Consider the following 21,481-nt stretch of genomic DNA (forward strand, 5'->3'; position numbering starts at 1 on the left):
TCAAATTTAGGTAAGGATCATGGTGGTACAGGATGCATGGTATTGCTTTTAGGATCATCATGGTCCAGTGTAACCTCACCATCGCTGTAGTCCTGCAGACCAAACGGTATGTGATATCGCCTAGGATAGGTTCCTCCTTTTCCTGTTTTCTCAAACACTGGTATATCATACTCTGAATGAACACAGAAAGGATTACGAGAGATTGAGAATTGGAAACTAGTTTCTTTTCATGTGACATTGAAGCGAAAAGGTCAGCAAGAACCTACCGGGGAACTCTTGATGGTTATCAGGGTAGCTCAGGGCTCGAGGCATTCGGGATTTGGGATAGGTATCACTGTTAAAATGAAAATCAGTGTAAATTCATTAAGAATTGTAATTTAACCACACACATGAACTGTATAGTACTTTTATTTGGGTGAGATATTTGATAGAAATCATTGCTTGTTAAGTTTACATTTGTTTTACAGATGAAATAAGCTGTAAAAACAGAAACAATTTTAAATATATTCAAATAAATGTCTTTAATGCATTTAGAACTGTAATTTAATCTAGATTTTTTACTAGGAAATTTAGCAGTCATAACACGTCATGATACTACATGATACTAGAAAAAATGTTTGTTTTTGTTTATGTTAAAACAATTGTGCTGCTTCATATTTTTCATGCTTTTTTCTCAGGGTAAAGAGTATTTATTTTAAATAATTTGTAATTTGTGTTTTGAATTATCAAATTTAGAATTATTTAAAGGGTAAAACATTTAAAATTCTGAATTTTTTTTTTAATATTCTTCACTTGTTCCAAAGCAGTTTGAGGTTTCTTTCTTCTGGAAAAAAACAACAACAACTATTGACTTGAAAAACAGCTATTGAAAAACAGGTTTTCTTGTTGTTGTTGTCATTCTGTTGAACACAAAAGAAGATATTTAGAAAAAATGTTGGAAAACGGTAACCATTAACTTCCGTAGTATTTGTTTCTCCTACTAAAATTGTAAGCAGTTTCAGGTTACAAACATTCTTCGAAGTATCTTCTTTGGTTTTCAACAGAACCAAAAAAACTCCACTGCTTTAAAACAAGTTAAGGCAGAGTAAATTATGGCAGAATCTTTATTTTGGGGTGAACTGTGCCTTTAAATCACCTGCTGCATGCTGAACAAAATGTTCTTCCCCAAACCATTAAACGGTAAAAAATGAGCAACAGTTAAATGTGTATAGAAAAAATTCAATAAATAAATAAAACAGTAATGCACCTATGAAACTATATTAATTGTAGCTGCATGTACTATATATGTTAGTTATTAACCTATCAAGTGGACTGTCAAGGGAAGGACAGCTGCCTGATGCTGAATTCTCAGGACTGCTCATTGACAAAGGGTCCAGCATCTTGAAAGAGTAAGACATGAAAAGATAAATCTGATTATATTGTTGCTCAATTCACTCATGTCAGCCATAAGCGAAGCGTTGTCAGACTAATTACCTGGTCCATGCTCTCCGGGATGAACTCGCCCTCACTGTTGATGCTGGTGAAAGAGCCATTTCTGGCCACCTGCTGCAGAGCATCAGGAATATAACCTGGAGGAGGAGAGCTACGATCCGTTGACTGTGAACCTAGAGAAGAAGAAAAAGAGATAGAGAAAAGTCAGAAAACTGTTAAATATATATATACTGTTGAAGTCAAAATTATTAGCCCTGCTGTTTTTTTTTCTTTTTTCAAATATTTCCCAAATCATGCTTAAAAGATCAAGGAATCTTTCACTTTATTTTTTCGTCTGGGGAAAGTCTTATTTGTTTCATTTCAGCTAGAATAAAAGATATTTTTACAAATGTTTAAAAAAAACATTAAAGGTCTATATTATTAGCCCTTTAAGCTATATATTTTTTTATTTTCTAGAGAATAAACCATTGTTAATCAATGATTACCCTAACTTGCCCAATAAAACCTAGTTACACCTTTAAATGTCACTTTAAGCTGAATACTAGTATCTTAATAAAATATCTAGTAAAATATTATTTACTGTCATCATGACAAAGATAAAAGAATCAGTTATTAGAAATGAGTTATAAAAACTATTATGTTTAAAAATGTGTTAAAAATGTCTTTCCAGTAAATGGAAATTGCGAAAAAAAAATATAGACAGGGGGCTAATAATTCTGACTTCAACTGTATATATTGATCATTTATTTTGTGATTATATTTTGAGGCAACAAGAAAAAACGAATGTACTTTATAAATCAAAACATAATGGACTAAAAGTAGTAGGAAGTAATTTCAGAGGAAAACCAGGTCATCATATTTAGATTAAAGACAAAAAAATTTGAACTAATAGTTGTGGATTTAACTTGCAAACTTAAAAAGACGAGATGAACAAAACGAGTGAGCGAAATGAACAAGATGAGAGACAAATAAGATTAAAGAGACAAATAAGATTAACGAGGCGAACGAAACAAGACGAACGAAGCGAGACGACAAAATGAGACAAGACGAACTGAAAGAGATGAACAAAACAAGATGAATGAAATGAGACGAATGAAATGAATGATTCGAACAAGATGAACGAGATAAAAGAACTAGCGAGCGAACAAACAAACAAAATGAGCGAGGCAAAATTAAGAGGCTCGTTTCCTTAATCTTGTCTCGTTTCATTCAACAAACGAAACCAGATGAACGAACGAAACGAAATGAAGCGAGACGAACGAATGAACGAACAAACAAACAAACAAATGAAATGAGCGAGGTGAAATGAAGAGACTCGTTTCCTTCATCTTGTCTCGTTTCCTTCGTCCCGTTTCGTCTCGTGAATACCACATAAATAACTTGCATGTTTCCTACAATGCTCAAAAGAACAAAAATCGACAATTTCTCAGTAAAACACACATTATGAACAATAAAAATAGAAAAATTACTGCAGCCAGGCTTTTTATTTCTCTACACAATAAATATCTTGCACCTCAGAGTATGCAGATGACACGCAATAACAAACAGTCATTATCTGTCATGTTTTGGGAAGACAATCCTGTGAGACAGTTCTGATAGGTAATTTAAGCGAATCATTTTGATGACAGGCTTTGGCAAAGCCAACTCAAAATGACTAAAACACCATTTGGACAGTAATTGCTTCTCAAGGGGATTCTCGACTTATTCTCAACATTTACAGTGATTTTATTGCCATCCGAATCCAGAATGTGAGTGCTGTTTTGTTTTGTTTTTTGAGAGGATCATGCTGTAATTTATTTGTGGTCCAAATCCACATATGTGAGTTTACAAGAGAGATTAAGCCAAAGGCCCTTTTAAAGACTGTATTTTAAATATTTCTCCACAGGAAAGTTTAAAAGTGTTAACAGTAGGAATCACAATGCTTAAGAACAAAAAGAAAAAAGAAAAATGAACAATCTTTGGAAATAGGCCATTATTATGACTGCTAATTGTGCAATACAAGTCAAATTCTGTGTTTCTCTACAATCATTCAAAGAAATGACTTATTATTACTATTTTTACTAAATTATCAATTATTCATTCATTCATTTTCTTTTCGGCTTAGTCCCTTTATTAATCTGGGGTCGCCACAGCGGAATGAACCGCCAACTCATCCAGCATCTGTTTTATGCAGTGGATGCCCTTCCAGCTGCAACCCATCACTGGGAAACACATACACACTCATTCACACACACATACACTACAGACAATTTAGCCTACCCAATTAACCTGTACCACACGTCTTTGGACTGTGGGGGAAACCGGAGCACCCGGAGGAAACCCACGCGAATGCAGGGAGAACATGCAAACTCCACACAGAAACGCCAACTGACCCAGCCGAGGCTCGAACCAGCGACCTTCTTGCTGTGAGGCGACAGCACTACCTACTGCGCCACTGCATTGCCCTTAAATTATCAATTATTCAGCCTAAAATTCATAATCACAAACAAATATTGTGCTTAAAAAATTAGTCAGTTTGCTCTAGTATCTCTTTCAACTAGATACCAATATTGTGTATCGGGTCGATACTTGGTTAAAATACTCATACTCGTATCGGACATGAAAGGCCGATACCACACACCAATACCACTCAACAGTAATTCACTATACATAGACGCGATTTGTTGTCCTACCGGACCTCAATGTCTTAATGTATTATTTAGCCTAATGTATTATATATTGATAGCTTAGTCCTTATAAACAATCTGTTTATAAAATACATTATTAACGAATCTTTAGGCTACTGAATAATAAACCGAATATGAAATATGATCCTTGCATAATGATCACAGCTAAACAAGCTAGCACTCATTTTATTTCTAAACTATAAATAAAAAATGAAAGAAATTTTAAGTAATGGAACATTATGTAAAAATCTTAAGACTACAGGCTAAATAAAAGCTCATCAGAGTTGAACATCACTGCGATCACCGCGCGTGTGTCAGTTTACAGCTTCTGTAAAGATCAGACAGCCTATACAGATCACACAATCTCAATTAACATTTCATGTAAATGTATAAATATTTCGATAAGCATTGTTAATGGAATATTTATAACGATATGATCTTGCTTTTGGTTATATGCCAGCTTTGAGCTCTTTACGCGCGCTCTCTCTCTCACTCTCTCTCTCTCACCAGCCGGCAGTTGAGATGCACTATACAGTAGCTACACATACTACACAGCAAACTAGCAAGATAACAGGTGCTGAAATCCACAGGACCAGTTTTATTTGTTGCTTGTTCTTATTTTAAAATGCCTTTCATTTTTAAAATCTCTCGTTAATATTGGCTATCGGGTAACATAATCTCCCTCAGAGATATTGGAGTTCAATAACGGGGTGCGCAGTAACGAACACCGCCCTGTAAGTTTACACGCTGCATAGATAGGCCTACAGCTCTGGTGTGTTATGAATTGCATGTTTTAAATGACAGCGAGACATGCTAAATTTAGTTTTTATTGTAAAATATACATTATAGCCCAGTACACAGTAAAATAATAATTTTTGAATGGCTTGCCTATTGGCGGCGTATATAACCGTTAAGCTTAAATAGGCTAAGCATATTTTAAATAATATTAAAACATATTAATACAAACTAGCCATCCTTTGATTTTTTTCATTTCTGTATATTTTTTATCAAACGAAAAATGCAATGAATTGTTTATTTTGGTTTTCATTTTATTAGAATTAATATAATTATTAGGCGACACAACTTCTACATAACATTGGCTCTGATTGCGGTTATACAGATATCCTACAGATAGACTTTTTGGCTCAAAGACATTTATGCCTGTTAATTTCAGTGCTGTATTTTGACAGATTACACAAAAGTCTTCAGCTATTCTACCTGTCAGCTGGCACCAGCCTCAGTTTTGCGACTTGACTTGGGTGGCATCTATACGTATCGATGTCTGTGTCTGGGTGACAGCGAGAGAGAAATGAGATTATACCTCAGATTCGATGTGTGGCCGCACGTCACAGTTACTTTACTGCAATTTTTGAATAATGGCTAAACATCTAAACTAACTTTTCCTTCGAATAAAAGCCGAAATATTTACAGACAGACAGACGAAGCAACTTTTGTTTTTTGAAGAGAGCGGCTTCAGTGATAAAAGACGTACACACACACACAACACTCTTGTCGACTAATTCATTATTGCTTTTTTAACATTAAACGCATAATAATCAAGAGCAAAAAAGAAGAGCTGATCGATGCGATGGTTGCTTGTTTCTCTGCAGTTGGTCTGTCAGTGCTAAATCACTTTTGTTTTAATAAAAAATAAGATTATTTATTATTAAACATTGTTGAATGTAAATTCTGTAAATAAAATAGCATTTTTTTGGCTATTGATCTTCTCTACCGGCGACCCACCCATAGTTAAACATCAAGTAGCCGACATTACGATTACCTGACCAGCGGATTAAGGACTCGCGAACATGAACGAATCGCACTGTGTAATTTGTGAAGTCGTGGACGCATAAGCGCAAGGATAACTAGTCCTTTACTAGTAAATGTCCATGGTTAATCATTAATAGATAAGGTCTCGGTATAAGTATCGGTCTCTACTCGGTATCGGCGAGCACACAAATTAAAATACTCATACTCAAATCGGTTTGAAAAAAGGTGGTGTCAGTGCATCCCTAGTTTCTACACGCTATAGTTGTTGCTACCATTTTTTGTTTATCACTAATTATTGAATTTATTAGCCTTTGAAACTCCAGAAAACGTCCTAATTGGAACATACACAAAAAAAGTTAATCAGTTCTCAAAAAACTTTAGGATGTATAATAATATATGAAAATTAATTGATAATAGCAATTGTATTACTTCAAATTGAAATTTCAATAGCTTTGCCAACTTGTTTTGATATTTCTGACTCTCGCAAGTGTTTCTGACCATCTGACTAGCACTTTTCAGGGTTAGTGAATCACTGAGGGGCCATGTAGACTTATTTTTACAGATGTCTCCTTGAGATTCAATTATTAATTGTTTTGGTTTTAAAACAACATTTGTGATGTTGTTCAAGGAGGTTGGTCCACAGTTTAGTCCAGTTATTTAATCACATATCCTTAGGGAACTTAATCAAAAATGCTTCAGTAAAACTTATTTGTTTAATATTACAAAGAAATATTGAGCACTGAGAACATTTAAGATTTTTGCAAATCTTGGCATTTCCATAAAGCGTTTTTCATGTAAAATACAAAAATGCACATTAAAAAAAAGTGATCCAAAACAAGACAACATTAGTTACAAATAAGCTATGACCATGCATTAAAGGTTGCATCAAGTGCTTTAATTAGTGAATCACAGCTCTGACAGTAAGAGTGGTTGAGCTTAAGCACATCAAATGAAAAGAAAATGAGAAGCATCTTGAAGGGGGCGGGGCATGTCAGATACTAGAAAGCTTTTGATTGGTCAAGATTTGATGAGCAACTGAGGTGATGTAAAAAAAAATTTGTTGATCCATTTAAGCAGAAGTGACTAACTCAGTGTTTCTACTCTTTCATGGACACCAATTTCAAGGACCTTCAAGGACATATTAAATAACTAATATTTTAAATCAATCAGTTTTGTAATTCATACCCCCAGCATGTAGCGGCATGAAAGTCCTGTCCTTAACATTTCACTCACACTTAATAATTACATTAAAATGTCATAATGATGTTTTAAATGTGATTTTTAAAAATGTTGACCATTTTATACTACCGTTTTAAAGTCATGTTCAAAGAACTTTAATACAATCAGTTGAATTCTATACTGACAATATTCAAATGAATATTGAAATTTAAGATTTTAAATTAAGAACTTTTTTGGAATTTTCGTTCAGGCTTTGAAAGCAGAACAGTACAATCGGCAAAATAAACTTTAAATTCAAGCACTTTCAAGGACCTGTGTTTGTTGTTAAGTACTTTCCAGGCCTTAAATTCATATGTCTGAAAATCAAGCGCTTTCAAGAAGTGTGGGAACCCTGCAAACTGCAAGCTTTGAGCGTTTATATCATTTTTATATCTTTTTAATGCAAATTTTGCCACTGTTTTGGAGCACACTAACTTATAGACATACTGAAAAAAAGGTTATTTTAATTTCACGGGACTTTTATGTAAATATCCTCAATTTCTATTTTATCTTGACTGTGAATGCAACCCACCTATGTGTGCCAGCATGCTCTTTTTATCTGGAGCACTGAAGTCTGTGTTGTCCAAGATGTCATGAGTTGGCAACATGTCCTTACTGGAGACACAGTTCTGAAAGTGCAAGAATCAAATATCTGTATAAAAATTTAAGGTATTTAACTTTTACATAAGGCCACGTGTCTGACTAGCAATTTCTCTCTGATCACGGATTATAACGCTCACTGACCTGAGTCCATGAGGGGAGCACCAGCAAGATTTTTAGGCTCTTCATATGCACCGAGCGATCCAGCAGCTCCACAGCTTTATCCAGATCATCCTGAGTACTCAACGGAATCACAAGCTACAGAATAGAGAAAGAAAAACAAAAACAAGATTATGGTACCTACAGTAGCCCTCCTGAATTATTAGCCCTTCTGTATATATTTCCCCAATTTCTGTTTAATGAAAAGAGGATTTTTTAGCACATTTTGAACATAATAGTTTTAATAACTAATGTCTAATAACTGATTTCTTTTATCGTTCATATTTTACAAGATATTTTTCAAGACACTAGTATTCAGCTTAAAATACCCTTTAATTAGGTTAAGATAGGTAATTGGCCAAGTCACTGTATAACGATGGTTTGTTCAGTAGATAATCAAAAAAAGAAAAAAAAAAAAAAACGCTATTTAAATAAAAACTATAAAGCAAATAAGACTCTCCAGAAGGAAACATATTATCAGAAATACTGTGAAAAATTCCTTGCTCTGTTAGACCTTTTTTGGGAAATATTCACAGGAAGGCTAATAATTTTGACTTCAACTGTACATACAAAAACAATCAAGTAATTACTTCAAAATTCCCATGAATAAATGTGTCATTCTACCTCATTATTGGTGTAATGCAGATCCATGCTCTGTCCAAAAGCGACTTTAGCTTTAGCACTCAGGTCTTCTAGACTGACAGGCCGAGGAAACTGCAGGATCCTTAAAGAGGAGTTCAAATTTTTAAATAGACAACCTCATCATTTCATTTAATTAGAATACAGCACAAATTCCCGCAAATTAATTATCTAATTATTACAATTACATAACTAGCCTTGTACTGAAAATTACTATGCTACAGCAATGTTGTGAACATCACATGAAAGTTAATAAAGAGCAGGTCATGTCGGCGCCAATAGCCTAGTGGTTATTGCGTCGACACATAGCACCAAGGTGCTTATGGTAAGCCGAGTTCGATTCCCGGCTTGAGGTCCTTTGCCGACCCTCCCCCATCTCTGCTCCCCACACTTTCCTGTCTGTAAAAATCTTCACTGTCCTATCCCAATAAAGGTGAAAACCCCTAAAAAATAAATAAAAAATAAATAAATAAAGAGCAGGTCAGATGGGTTATTTAACCGTTTGTAGCGTAGCTGTCCTTTAGTGTAAAATGTCTGCAAAGTTAATAAATATTGATATTGTTCAAAACTAATTCAATTCATCTTTATTTGTATAGCACTTTTACAATGTAGATTGTGTCAAAGCAGCTTAACATGGAAGTTCTAGTAAACTGAAACTGTGTCAGTCCAGTTTTCAGAGTTGAAGTTCAGTTTAAGTGAGTTCAGTATGGTTTAATTTTCACTACTGAAAGTCCAAACAGTGAAGAGCAAATCCATCGATGGGCAGCTCCACAAGTCCCTAACCAAGCAAGCCAGTGGTGACAGAGGCGAGGAATAAACTTCACCAATTGACGAAAGTGAAGGAAAAAAATCTAAATCAGGCCAAACTTCCTAGGCGGAGGTGCAGTCTAGGTGCCGGAGGCTGGAGAATGCTGGACATCCATCGTGAAGAAGCTGCAGGGGTGAGTGGGTCCATGAGATCAATGCGGAGACTCGTCTGTCACTGTGGTTTTTCAGGAATCAGTCTCACTCTCCCCATTACTCTATGACCGCCACGGCATCTGCTCAGGATATGGCCTGGTCCAGGATTATGGATACCTTGGTATAATTTCTTCACAGATCCTGGATCACATCAATAGTGCTACATGATCTCTAGAGGCCTCGGGGTGAGTAATCAAATAATCAAACTAATAAATTAACTAACAATCTGCACATGCAGATATCCGCAGATTTTCAGCTCATCGTTGAGTCTATTTATTTAGTTGTGTGTAAATTTATATTTATTCAGATTTTAAATTAATTTGAGTAATATTATTGACTAATATGAAAACGTTTATATGATTTACTAACAATACAGTTCGTAAAGTAATAATTTCTGTCTTTTAGTAGATATATTGTAAATATATTATATGAGAGACTTGCTTTGCTTACCAAATAAGTGGATCTAATTGGATTTGCATTGTAAACAATAAATAATAGTTAAAAATGTAATATTTTATTTAATATATTAAGTTTTTAGTTATGATACTCCCACAATCATTTCGCATAAATCCGTAGATTTTTCAGAATATTCTGCGCAGAAAAAGCAAAAAATGTTACTATGGTTTTTGAACTTAAAGATGTTGTAGGGGTTTCGTAAAATTAGAACAGTTTAATGAGGACCTATTATTCCCCTTTTTACAAATTCATTCATTCATTATTTTTCTTTTCGCCTTGGTACCTTTATTAACCTGGGGTCGCCACAGCAGAATGAACCACCAATTTATCCAGCATGTTTTAAACAGCGTATGCTCTTCTAGCTGCAACCCATCACTGGGAAACATCCATACACACTCATTCACACACATACACTCAGCGACCTTCTTGCTGTAAGGCGAACGTGCTACCCACTGCGCCACCATGCAGCTCCTTTTTACAAAATGAGAAATAAGTCTCTGATGTCCCTAGAGTATGAAGATTCAGTTTAAAAGAATGTCACTTTAAACTCAAATCAGATTGTGCTCTCTTTTCAAAAGAGGGAAGAGCTACAAATGCCTACTGTATGTGTCAGCATACTAATCCTATGCTAATAAGGGAGGGATCGTCACATAGGCGGGGTTTCCCCCTCAGATGACAAGTAAAAAGAGAGAATGTCAATCAAAGTGTTTCAAAAAAATACAATTAATAAATTTATACTATTAGAAGCTGGTTATATTCACAGACCGTTGCCAGACAACTGTGTTTAAACATGTAATATTTTTTATTTTTGCATAAAAGGTCCATTTTAAAATACCATATGACCTGCTCTTTAAATAATAAAAACCTAAAATGAATATTATTAATGTATATCCTGACTTAGAATATTAGGTGTTTGTACCTAAAGCATATTTAAGAGCTTGTTATAATTAGATTCTAAAATACACCCGAACAGATACACATAAACACATGATCATCCAAACGACAATCAACTTGGACTTTGAAAAAAAGAAGTCTCATTTGTCTTAGACCAAAATATCTTATGTGAAACGATCCTCATGGACTGGGATAAAAAAAAAATATTAAAAATACAGTTTTAGATAAACTAATGCAACATCCATTACACAGTGACTACAAGGCATGTCGGACAGTTTTAATTAAGAGAAACCACTAGAGGGAAGTGCTAAAAATAGGAAGTGATGTAGAGCTGAAGCAGGGCTTTTGGTCATTACCTCTTCTCTCCTCTGTACTCAAACTTCACCCTCACATCATTCTGTGAACAAGCAGACGAATGTTACACATCTCATTGCACACCATCATTCATAAAAGTCTCACATAGGATTGGGAAACATAATGAATATGAAGTACATGGTAGAAATTATTTCTGTGGGCAAAACAAAATTAAAGGTGCTGTATGTAAGTTTCTGACTCTTCTAAAGCATAAAAATACCAAAATATATTTGCAGATATTTAAGAAACATGCCAAGTAAATATTCTTGTTTATTTGAAAAACAATGCTGAAGTCAGATATTCTGCTTTGAAAATGTGCGTTATGTGCCAGAACATCTGTTTTTGTTTTGGTCATTTAACCCGCCCAATGCCAGTTTAGCCAATTATATTTCAGCACCTCGGGTTGCCTTTGCGGAAAACAGCTTATTTGATTCATTCAGTCATGAAGGCTCTCAAAGCATGCATACGTGACTGAAATGCGACCTCCAGTGGACTGTAGCAGACTCCGAAATGAGACAGAGATTCAGAGTTCCACATGAGGTGATCATTAATAAGCAAATATATAAATAATATAAATATTATAAACGTAAACATTAGGTGAGCAGGTTACATTGTAACCCCGTGTCCTAACAGCACGTTACATGACGAGATAAGCAGTGTTAAGTAATTTGGTTGTTTGGACCAGATGAAACACGATATTTAAATACCGCCATTCAGAAGCACAAAATAGTGCACGTACTGCACTTCAACAAAATGGTAAGGTTTATAATCGATTAGGTTAATACATATTAAACCTCTTTAACATTATTATATATACATGTTGAATCACTGATATGTGTTGGTTTGCCTTAAGTCACAGATCTTAAGTTCAATTTCAAACAGTTTATTTTAGTTTCAAGATCTGAGATAAACTGTCTGCTGCTGCTTTCAGTAGTATGGCAATAAATGTCATGTAAATCGGCATTCAAACTCACATTATTAACAATTAACACTGAATAAAGCACATGAGGTGTACCTGAGGTAAACATTATCAGTTTATCCTGTTGTTCAGCTGCAAGAAACAGAAGCTGTTTCTAAAATATAAATTATAGGTGTTTGTTAGGACGAAAACCTCTTTTAATGTGGAAAATATTCCTTGCTTTTATTAAGAACACGATTGAAATCAGCCTTCAGACTCGATAGTCAGGCTCGGTCCTGTTGGTGTCGTCAATCTGGCAACCTGCGCTTGTGTGTGTGTGTTTTGAACCAGGTGTGCAACATCTAGTTCAACCATTGGGTGTTAAACTTACATACTGCACCTTTAAGCAATGACGTGACTATTGCAAATATTCAAATGATTTTTAGATTAGTTTCACAATACTTCTTTATGTCAAGCCTTTTAATACAGATGTTTTAATAACCCTTAATTTTCTTAACTTCGGTATATAAGCGTATTAATGTTGGTAATTTTCATGAATCAGTTAAAAAACTGTTCACTACAATTAACACATTCACATTTCTTTAACATATTATTTATTTATTTAATGATTTAACCAGGAATGTCCAATTGAGATACAATATCTCTTCTACCAGGGAGTTGCCAAGACACATAAACACACCCAAAAATAGTTTAAACCATAATCAATTATTAAAACGGGCAGTTCTGAATTAACAGTTTCTAATTTTTTTTATATTTTAAAATATAGCGATAGATGGTAGCGATTTCATATGTAGTATATCTTGAAGCTCATTCCATACATATTAAGCATACTTGGAGAATTCAGATCGACCTAACTCTGTGTGAAAAAATGGCATTTTAAGTAAGAGTATATCTGCTGATCTGGTATTGTAAGTATTTGAACAGTACTCCAACAAATTAGATATATTTTGTGGTAATTTACCAACTAAAGCTTTAAAAATAAAAACTAAGATATGTTGTTATGATTATGATGATTACTGTATTTTTTGGCTAAATTTATACACATGCAGTATGGAGTGAATTAGAATAATTAAACAACACAAGACCTAAACTGCCCAATTTGGTCCCAGAACCTTAATCTATATATTTATTTTATTTTATTTCTATTTTTTTTTTACATTAAACTTTTATTGACTGTTTAACACAAGCTTTCATTTTACTGAAAAGTTCCTTGTAATGACATTAATATTAGAAGAAACATACATAAACATACATTAATATTAGAAAAAGCGCATGAATTTAGAAAGCTTTGTTTAAACTTCAACTTCATAACAGTACCGAGAATGATGGTCTGTGTGCACTAACCTGCAACATCACCATTATTCATCTGTTTGCATTTTATCTGTTTGCATTTGTGTAAGAAGTGACAGATAAGCTGTACTACTGATTTATAATGCCCATTCATCATACAGAATTACATACAGTGAGATAACAGTCTGGGCTCCTCTTAAATGGCCCTATGACTTCTACAATGCAGGAAAAACTGAACGGAATTACATAATTCAGTCATAAAATGAAATCAGATGCATAATGCTAACTGTTAAAATAATATAATGCTAACTGTTGTACACTCGTGACGTGGATTAAAGTTTGTCAAAATTAAACCACTGATTTTCGCATAAAACAGTTAAATATATTGGATTATGAAGTCTGAATGTTCTGCTTGTCTGTGTGAATGAATAGTGACATTTCATTAATGCACATATACTCAAGCTAGAATATGTGACACTTTCAGTAAGCTTTACAGCTTTTCTCGGCTCTCTATACAAGGACCTTTATATCATACGAAATTATTGTCAGATCAAATAGATCGAAGCATCTCAATGACAACCTATCAAATGTAGTAAAATGTTTGCTTTAACTTAAATTAATAGTAATAACTAGGGCTGTGCGATTAATCAAAATCGAATCGCAATCTGAAATGAACAAGAGGCTGCAATATAAAATATATATGTATATATGTAAACAAAAATAACGAATAACATCTGAGGTAAAGTGCTTCAAAACCAGTCCGCTTTGCTTCAGAAAATTTTACATGCTACACTTTCTGTGAGGCATCGCAGACATGGTATTGGTTGTTGTGAACTATGCCACATTGCACAAGAAGAAATTATTTAATCTTGTGTCACAACGTCCATTTGTCGTTTACGACTCCCCACGACACCCTACATCAAGCAAATTGTGCCGAAATTGTGTGATCTGACAGGGCTTAATAACTAGCCAATTGAGTGAGCACACTTTCGTTCTGCGCAATCATAATTGCGCAACTGAACTACGCCTAAAAAAAGGAAATCAAACAGAAAAGCGCAGAAAAGTCGGATTATGGTAACTGCTGCTTGAGAAGCATTAATAGACAAATTACTATCAAAGAAAAACATCATTTGTAATATGGGAATATTTTGGTTCAAAGTCACAGGCACCAAACAAAAACAGGTTATTTTTAACAGCTGTTGCAGAATTGTTGCCATGGCTTACAAATTATCGAGCTGAAGCTTAAATTAAGTTAAAATCAGCTTGAAGCTTGAATTAAATCTTGAATCAAATCGCATTCGCGATAATAAAAAAAAAAAAAATTAAATAAATAAATAAATAATTTAAAAAAAATAATAAAAAAACATGATTAGATATTTTCCCCAAATCGCACAGCCCTAGAAACAACCTTAAAAAAAAGGTTTAATAAATTAATAAATTATTTAATAAATTAAATAAAATTTGGAAAGAAATATAACAAATTTAATAGGTTCTACATCCGTGCCAGGGGCGCTTAACTCAAACTTATTTAACAGAAACAAAATACCTCAAATACAGTGCTCAGCATAATGGAGTAAAACCCATTTTGAAAATGAATATTTTTATCAATTTCTCAGTGAATATACGTCATATATTTTGATGCATTTGAACAAAGCATTATAAACAGATATATTTATTAAACTAATATTTAGGGTAGGGCTGCACAATAACAGAAAAAATGCTAATCATGATTATTTTTCTCAAAATGTTGATCACGATTAATAATAATAATGACGATTATTCATTTATATGCATGTATGTATGTGTGTGTGTATATATATATATATATATATATATATTCTTATTAAACATTACTGCCACAAATATAAAAAAAAAACACAACTTGTAATAAAACTGGGCGGGGATTAGATACTAAGAATCCAATACTTGTGTAATTATTGTAATAAACTAATAAGTTATAAAGCAGAGTGTTGCGACCAACATGACAAAGCATCTGCAGTTGGTTCATACTTCATGAATATCGAATTAAAATAATGGCGTGTTGGTTCATTGTGCATCCCGTGGGTGCAACCAACAAGAGTTGTGCATTTTAGTTTAACTTTTTGAGCGTGATGAGCAGTTTGGTGTTTTATTTAAATACATTCTAAATACGTTTATTAAATGCATTCTCTCCGCCTCCTCATTCACAAACAGCAGGACCCGCTGCTAAAGCACGCATGCAAGAGAGACAGCTTTACACTCAGTCATTCATAATCTTAGCTTTTGTATCGGAGTCAAAAGAATATATTAAAGTAGAATGTACTTTTAACATTCCCGATATGTTTAATCTTTTTTTATCTTTTCCTTTCAATTCTCTTCAGCAAATCAGATTTTTTTAAAGCTGCTTGATTTTTTTAAAACCAAAAGCAGAGCCCGTCAGTTGGTGTTTTTCCATAAGATACACCTTTATGAATGTTTTATTTTATGAGTAACTTCTTTAATGTGCTTTTTAATCATTTTATTCTATTCCAAGCAGCACTTAGATGCAAATTTATCCTCGAAAACGTGGCATGAGAGCAATGCATGTGTCTGATGATTGTCTTTTTTTCCTGCGCGCGCGCAATCAATTCCTGATCCTTTTGCATAAAGGTTTTAATGAAAAGACAGGTCATTTAATTACTTTCGATGTGGTAAAATATTTGTTAAACGAATGTTATTTTAAAAAAGCATATTTACATAATAAAACTGTAAAACAGACTACAGTGCATGGTCTAATCGGAAATAAAGGAAATTAGTTATACATTTCATTATTTAATGCATTAAATAGGCTAGTCTTTTTATAAATTGAGTTTAATTGATCTGAAACTTTTAATTGCATTTTTATTTCCAGTAAATAATAAAAGTTGCATCAGATTGATGAAAACGAACCTGAATACCTGCGTGAACAGGGCCACAATGACTTTTTTTTGTACATTAAAATAATTGGATACAGCGTCTTCTGTCTACATAACTGGCAAACCCGTCAGAAAAACTGCTGAATCTCTGCGAATATTTGCTTAACTTATAAAACAAATGTTGTCTGGTTTAGTGATGTTAGCGATGCATAGAAAAAAGCAAAGCAGAATTCTTCTGAGCTCATTAACCTACTAATGACAGCCACTTTGTGATGGCTTTTAAGGTGGTTAATAGGGTTTGTTGTGTTACCTTGGGAGGTTTGGACTCAACAGGAGCAAAGGCTACCTAATCAACATTGCATTTCTCGAAAAAAACACTTGCAATCCACACACAGTCACCTCATGCTTGTGATGCGGTACAATCCGTAAACTCCTCCCATTAAAATAACAGCTTGGTCTTTATACTGTAAAATCGCGACGATATTTAATTATTGATCGTGGGCCACAAATATCGTTATCGTGATCATATACGATTAATCGTGCAGCCCTAATTTAGGCCCCCGAACATCTTCAGAAATATAAAGACAATACATTTAAATTCAAGTGAAATATTGGGAAAGAAAACTACAAAATTAAAAAAAAAAAAAAAAAAATATATATATATATATATATATATATATATATATATATATATATATATATATATATATATATATATATATATATATATCATTTTTTTTCGTTTCTCTTGAATTTTGCTCTTTTTTTATTTTGAATGTAATATTTTTCCCTAACATATAAATTTTGGCCACTAATTTTGGACCGTTATCGTAAATTACTTTGTTAGATTAGCTCCAGATTTGGCTTCAGTACTGACTAATCCGATCTATATGTATAAATATAATATTGTGAAGCTTCCTATAATAAACATGAATCTAAATGAGAGATTTGTGAGGGGTGTACTCATATATGCGGAGCATGGTAGCTGGTGCTGATGTGAATTAGAAAAGAGGCGATACAGACCTGGTTCTTGGGAGAGGAGGCCTTGGGTTTGGCCAGGTCAGACAGAACAGATGGTCGACTGGATCGATGCAGCACCGCCAGGTCTTGCATAATGGAATTCAGGGCCTCCTGCTCATCTGCAATGTATTTTATTATGTATTCTCGTTATATTCATTAATGCTCAATTAGGCATGGGACGATAACCGTTTTCAAGGTATACCATGGTTTGAAAAAGTCAAGCTTTTAAACCGTAAAATTTTTCTGCTATACTGTTTCTACGGTAGGTGTAAGATTTTTCATTAACATCTTTTTAATGACAACAGTATCTCCAGCAGAAAAGATATCCAAAGATGCCATTTTAAATTGTAAAAAACGTCTGTGTTTTTGAAACAATTGAAGACAGCAAAAGTCAGAGATTCATTTGAATTATTTAGCCTGACATGTTTACTGCTCCAAAATATTTTAAGTGTTTATCAAAATAAAATCTATTGTGCTCAAAGGGGAAAAAGTTTTTGTTTTTTTACACAGACATTCACAAGAATATATTACCATAAAATTGTAATATTTTTATACAAGGTTATCATACCATCAGTATCTTGTACCGGCCCATGCCTATTCTCAATACACTTTAAAAAACATTTGCGCACACTTACCCATTTTGACTGATCACTGGTTCACCCAGGAGTAAAGGAAAGAGGATTCTCCCATGAAATGGGATCCTTTCTCCTATACAAGAAAATAATACTTTGATTATATAAATGATAGAATTATTTATTAAGATGACATATTTGTAATAATCGAATAGACAAAAATCACTAGGTCTAAATTGCACAATTATAGCTTTACAAAGCAACAAATTAGAAAACAAAACTGATCAATGACACAAGGGAAAAGGCTTTCAATTATACCAAATTATGACATTAAAACGAAAAAAATCTCTCATTAAAAGACACATTTATTGTCCTTCATTACCAAGCTCTTAAATGTTTTATAGGACAACATTTAGTTTGTCTCTGTGGTATTTAAACATGTGTATCTAACTTTAAATTGCAAAAGAATCATCAAATTTAAATTGCAAAAGAAAAATCATGACAGCAAAACACAAGCAAACGTAATAACTGATAAAAAGCTTATCAGAGAATGTCATAAGTCACTATTTACCATTTATGACCACGTATCATAATTTGTGTACAGCACATTAAAAACCCTCAAAATGATATGCAATTTAATGAACAACTAAATAAAATGTAACTTGAAGTTTAGTCACAACGCTAATAATTAAGCTAACTGGTTAGCACACATACCTGTCAAAACTACTGCTTGTCAAAGAAGCAACCAAATGCGATTGCATGATTATATATTTAACATAAATCACAATGACATTAATGTATTTATCACAGTATAATCTGTGCTTCAGAGTAGTGTTAAATATAACTACTGCACTGACACACTTATAAACACAGTTAGCCGTTTAGCTCTCTAACTGTTAGGCCACAGTTAGCATTGCGCAAACATGCTAACGAACAACTCAAACAGCTATCAGAAAAACACAAACAGATATGTCTGATTTAAGTGTCTTTGTTATGCAGTCATCCAGTTAAACGCATAAAAATAAAGCTCAATTGATCACCTGGGTGAGCTCGGTCCGTTCACTTCCTCATCCAAAGATATGAGGCCTCGAGAGGAATCTGACACTCTGACAAGACTCAAATAAACGGCTTTAACTTCAGTCCAAGGCCTGCCTGCACGGCCAAACCATCTCCCGCTGACCCCAACACACTTTGCAGGTTAGCGAATACAGCTGACGATAAATCCAGGGTAATGTGAAGATGAATAAAGCTAATCTTCGCCCGCGGACGGAGGTTTGTTTACATTAGGTTAAACGCGCTCGACCTGACGAAGATCAACTGTTGTCAATTACATTGAGAGAAGATTGGCGATGTAGGACTATAACAATGCACAATCTGTGAAGGTCTGGTCAGAAAATAAATCCAAGAAGACGAAACGGCACATTTAGCAAAATGTGTTAGGTATTAAGTACACTTAAAACACTGCAAACGCAGACACACACACACGCTACTTTAGAACAGCACCGCTGTCTTTTGACTGAAACTCACGTGTCTCGACAGCGCCATCTGCCGACGGCCACATCGTGATAATGCCTCGGATGGTCAGAGACGCGACAGTGTCAAATTCTTACCAATCAGAGAACGTGGTTAGATTGTATTCGACCAATCAGAATATTGAATGCTCTCCGGAAAAACTCCCATTTGATTTGCACGCACATGTATGCTGCGTGCGTGAATGCACATCCGCTATGCACAGGTATTTGACATGTTTTATGAATATTTTTTAATTGAGGTAAATCAGTCTATACCGTTAAATACAAACGTCACATTCATGAATGACTTATCTGTCAGAGTATATACAGATATATTATTTTCCTCCTCGTTCATCAAAACATTCTGCCATCTGGTGGATAAAGTTGTGGATTGCACAAAAATGGTTAAAGGATTAGTTCACTCAAAATTGTAAATTCTGTTACTATTAATTATTACCCTCTCTCATGTCGTTCATTGACATTTTACAACGCTCCAGAGATGTTTAACATCCAGAAAATGAATCAAAAACCTTGTGACTTCTGTGTTTCAACTGTTATCATACAAAGCTACAAAAAGATTTCCGATTTCAATCATTAATTCATTCATTCATTCATTCATTTTCTTTTTAGCTTAATCCCTTTATTAATCTGTAGTCGCCAGAGCGAGATGAACCGCCAACTTATCCAGCATATGTTTTACACAGCTCTGATTTGTGCTCCCTAATCAAATGTAAAAACAAATTTCTTCGTTAATTTCTTCCATGTTTGTTCAGGGTGCATGTTTACTATGGGCAATATGAGCCCATAGTTTTTGACTCATGTTTTGCCTGTTGTGCTGATGACACTAATGGCAATACATGATAATGTAGTAAACGCACACCCTGACTAGCTGAGGCAAGAGAAGATACACTCACTGGTACTGGCTTGGACCCACTTCTGCCTTCAGAACTGCCTTAATCCTTTGTGGCATAGATTCAACAAGGCACTGGAAATATTCCTCAGAGATTTTGGTCCATTTTGACATGATAGCATCATGCAGTTGCTGCTGATTTGTCGGCTGCACATCAATGAAACAAATTTCCCATTCCACCACATCCCAAAGGTGCTCTATTGGCTTGATATCTGGTGACTGTGGAGGCCAGTTGAGTACAGTGAACTCATTGTCATGTTCAAGAAACCAGTCTGAGATGATTCACGCTTTATGACATGGCGTGTTATCCTGCTGGAAGTAGCTATTAGAAGATGGGCACACTGTGGTCACAAAGTGATGGACATGGTCAGAAACAATACTCAGGTAGGCTGCGGCATTGGTATGTTTAATTGGTACTAATGGGTCCAAAGTGTGCCAAGAAAATATCCCCCACACCATTACACCACGACCATCAACCTGAACCGTTGATAAAAGGCAGGATGGATCCATGCTTTCATGGTGTTGATGCCAAATTCTGACCCTATCATCCGAATGTTGCAGCAGAGCTGCCGCTCACTGGATATTTTATCTTTTTCGGTCCATTCGCTGTAAACACTAGAGATGGTTGTGCGTGAAATTCCCAGTAGATGAACAGTTTCTGAAATACTCAAATCAGCCTGTCTGACACCAACAACCATGCCACATTCAAAGTCACTTAAATCACCTTTCTTCCCTATTCTGATGCTCGGTTTAAACTGCAGCAGATTGTCTTGACCATGTCTACATGCCTAAATGCATTGAGTAGCTGCCCTGTGATAGGCTGATTAGAAATTTGCATTAATGAACAGTTGGACAGGTGTACCTAATAAGCCAGTGAGTGTATATTCACACAGGGTCTTAGTGTTTTGGGGGTTTTTTTGGCACCCAAAGGTGTTCTTGAAGCTTCATGTGATTACAGTTAATCTATTGAAGTCACATGTAATGTTTTGACAATGCTTTTGGCTCTTTTTCTGAACCTTTAACATGGACCATTGCTGCATATAAAGGATGAGAGAGCTCTCGGTTTTCATCTAAAATATCTTAATCTGTGTTCTGAAGATGAACGAAGGTCATCAATGGATTGGAGCAATAAAAGGATGAATAATTAATAACAGCATTTATGTGAACTAAATCTTTAAATATAGATAATTTTTTTCCCATCATTTTATTAGAAGGTCAAAAGGTCATCTCTATTGGATC

At 34.4% G+C, this 21,481-nt stretch overlaps 1 protein-coding gene across 1 annotated transcript in view; it reads right to left on the bottom strand.

The window, feature by feature from the left end:
- map3k2 (mitogen-activated protein kinase kinase kinase 2) overlaps window positions 1–19,345 on the bottom strand; it is a 36,998-nt gene extending 17,653 nt beyond the window's left edge. The window contains exons 1-11 of the mRNA XM_056459525.1: window positions 18,862–19,345; window positions 17,885–17,957; window positions 17,253–17,368; window positions 11,150–11,190; window positions 8,469–8,568; window positions 7,830–7,943; window positions 7,618–7,714; window positions 1,474–1,604; window positions 1,300–1,379; window positions 267–334; window positions 80–172 (exon numbers count right to left, since the gene is read on the bottom strand). Coding sequence (XP_056315500.1) covers window positions 80–172; window positions 267–334; window positions 1,300–1,379; window positions 1,474–1,604; window positions 7,618–7,714; window positions 7,830–7,943; window positions 8,469–8,568; window positions 11,150–11,190; window positions 17,253–17,368; window positions 17,885–17,888 — 844 coding nt within the window. The 5' untranslated portion in view covers window positions 17,889–17,957; window positions 18,862–19,345. The remainder of the gene's footprint in view (window positions 1–79; window positions 173–266; window positions 335–1,299; window positions 1,380–1,473; window positions 1,605–7,617; window positions 7,715–7,829; window positions 7,944–8,468; window positions 8,569–11,149; window positions 11,191–17,252; window positions 17,369–17,884; window positions 17,958–18,861) is intronic.
- Window positions 19,346–21,481: the final 2,136 nt, after the last annotated feature.

The sequence above is a fragment of the Danio aesculapii genome, chromosome 6, assembly GCF_903798145.1.
Source record: "Danio aesculapii chromosome 6, fDanAes4.1, whole genome shotgun sequence".
Classification (NCBI taxonomy): domain Eukaryota; kingdom Metazoa; phylum Chordata; class Actinopteri; order Cypriniformes; family Danionidae; genus Danio; species Danio aesculapii.